At 32.5% G+C, this 2,581-nt stretch overlaps 1 protein-coding gene across 3 annotated transcripts in view; it reads right to left on the bottom strand.

Moving 5' to 3' along the window:
- DCAF17 (DDB1 and CUL4 associated factor 17) overlaps window positions 1-2,581 on the bottom strand; it is a 38,354-nt gene that overhangs the window by 25,531 nt on the left and 10,242 nt on the right. For all 3 annotated transcript variants that reach the window (XR_002779851.1, XM_023529547.1, XM_023529546.1), the window contains exons 4-5: window positions 1,144-1,280; window positions 285-363 (exon numbers count right to left, since the gene is read on the bottom strand). Coding sequence is in view for 2 of the 3 variants with exons in the window: in XM_023529547.1 (XP_023385315.1) it covers window positions 285-363; window positions 1,144-1,280 (216 nt within the window). In the remaining variant the exon portion in view is untranslated. The remainder of the gene's footprint in view (window positions 1-284; window positions 364-1,143; window positions 1,281-2,581) is intronic.

Consider the following 2,581-nt stretch of genomic DNA (forward strand, 5'->3'; position numbering starts at 1 on the left):
AAAAAAATATGTATTGACAACAAAAGCTCGAGTGATTTCTTTGCTTGAAGAAGATCAGTTCCTTACTTTGAAGAAGGTCCAGTCAATTTCTTTCCACTATGGAATGTAAAATAATCTGTTGTACTACCACACAGTGGCTTGAGGGGAATTTCTTAAATTTGTGGTAAACAACTTTTATAGCATGCTTCAGAAAGCAAAGATCATTAGTTCTTTCATGTCAAATCCGCAAAGAAATTCCTATGGAAATAAATTCTTTATTTTACTGAATATTTAAAGATATTTACCTGCCGGGCCAATGCCGAACTTTTGTTCTGAGCTGACTTGACTACAATGACTTCTTGAGGAGTATCCCAGCTCAAATATCTTTTAAAAGAATGAAAAGAAGTTTATTCATTTGGGTCAGTTACCTTATACTTAAAATCAAAATATAATAGCTATCTTATAAATAAAGTTTTTTAGTTAAATTATAAAAGCAAAGTAACTTATTTTAAAAATAAATAACTAAAAACAAATAAATAAATGGATGAATAAATAAACATAAATAAATAAAAGAATTACCTCCAGGTGCTTATATGAATATATTCCTATAAAATATATAATTTTAATCCTTCTAGAATTTCAATGAATAAAAATTGATATAACAGTATTCAAAACTTAGAAAACAAAATAATCATTCTTGCTTTAAAATGGAAGTTTAAAAAAGCATTAAAAATGTTACTTTCACATTTTGAATGCACATATTCATTCCAAAAATTTACATCTTATTTACAAAATTAATAACAACTAAAGATCGTACTAGGCGGGTAATTTAACTGAAACAGACTAGCTTTCAGGAAAATCTACCATACAGCACATCTTACATATAAAATACTATTTGTAGAAGGGAAACTCAGGAAATTTTTATTTGCCAGCTACTATAGGTTAGTTACTTATGAGGGCTATAAAGAAAATTATAAGGGGTCTCTATCCTCAGATCTTCAAATTCAGTCATGAGGAGAGAAAAAGAGAATAGGCTTATAAATCGAGATCCAGATATATAATGGAAAACAAAACAAAACTAACCAGAGACAGCTTGAAATGTCCTGAGCCACAAGTCTCAAATTCCTATAACAAAACCTTAAATAATAAAGTCACAGATAATACCTGAATTTGCAATACGAAGCAAGATATATTTTCTCAAGGACTTTTCCCGTAGTTGCTGATATGCGAAGTAGCCAGTTATGAGCAGTCAATGCTATGAGTGAGGATTTATAATCTGATGGATTGGGTAGCATTTCCCCCTAGAAGAGTGAGATGTAAAAATAAAACTACTTGGTCATGAACAATCTGCAGTACTCGATGTCCAAAGAAAACAGCTAAATACTTAAATAATCAAATCAGTATACCAAGGAAGAAATAGTCAATGTGCAAATGCACAAATAGAAAATTAAGAAAAGACTGTAGATAATTATTTTCATTGTTAACTTATTGAGTTTATTTATATAAAACACTTAAATGGTACCCGAAATAACTTATTATTACCTATTATTATCATTACGTGTTCAAATGTTAGCCAATTATCATAATAGGAGTATTACTAATGATACTGCTATGATAACAATAAGAACAATTTCTTAAAACCACATAGAATAACACAGCAATTAAGAATCACCTGCCAAAACAGACGTTTCTTTATTCTAAGATTGTTTTACTTTTGATAGAAGTCAAATGGCAAAAGGCAAATCATCCCATATTCACTGTGGCTCTACCCTAAAAGCTAGAATCCAGAATCAGAGCAGCCAGAGAACTGAAGATGGACCTGGTTTTTAAGATGACCTATGTTACCAATGAATTACCACCCCCAAAATGGGAGAGGATAGCTGTCTGCTCATTATCTGTCACTGAAGAGCTACCACAAGGTGGAAGTCTAAGGCAAGAAGAGAAAGAGAAGCAAAGGGTTCTACTTTGATTTGTGGAATAAAAAGGAAGTTTTGAAAGGAAAGTTAAGGATAGGAAAGTTGAAATTAATCTAGTATTTCTAGTATTTGTTTAGGCTGTAGGGAACACACACACAAAAACCAGGCATAGTTATTTTAATATATGCTCCTGAAGATTAGTCTTCTCTTTTAAATGTCAGGGAAAAAAATGAGGATTTGGTGGGGTTCTTTTTTTTGAGGGGTGGGGTTGTGATTTTTTAATTGTTTATTAGGGTAACACTAGTTAATACAATTATATAATTTTCAGGTGTATATTATCATTTGACATCCGTATATTCTATTGTGTGTTTACCACCCAAAGTCTAGTTACCTTCTGCTACCATATATTTCATCCCCTTTACCCACTTCACCTTCCCCCTACTCCCCTATATTTGACCCCCTTTACGCTGTCTACCTCCCCACTCCTCCCCTACCCTCTCTGGTAACCACTAGTCTATTGTCCATGTCCATGAGTCTGTTTGTTTGTCCCGTTAATTTGTTGTTTTTAGGTTTATATCCCACACATAAGTGATATCATGTGATTTTCAACTTTCTGTCTGGCTTATTTCGCTTAGCATGATTATCTCGAGGTCCATCCATGTTGTCGCAAATGGCAGCATTTCATC

Source organism: Pteropus vampyrus, unplaced genomic scaffold, assembly GCF_000151845.1.
Source record: "Pteropus vampyrus isolate Shadow unplaced genomic scaffold, Pvam_2.0 Scaffold2, whole genome shotgun sequence".
In the NCBI taxonomy this organism is placed as follows: Eukaryota; Metazoa; Chordata; class Mammalia; order Chiroptera; family Pteropodidae; genus Pteropus; species Pteropus vampyrus.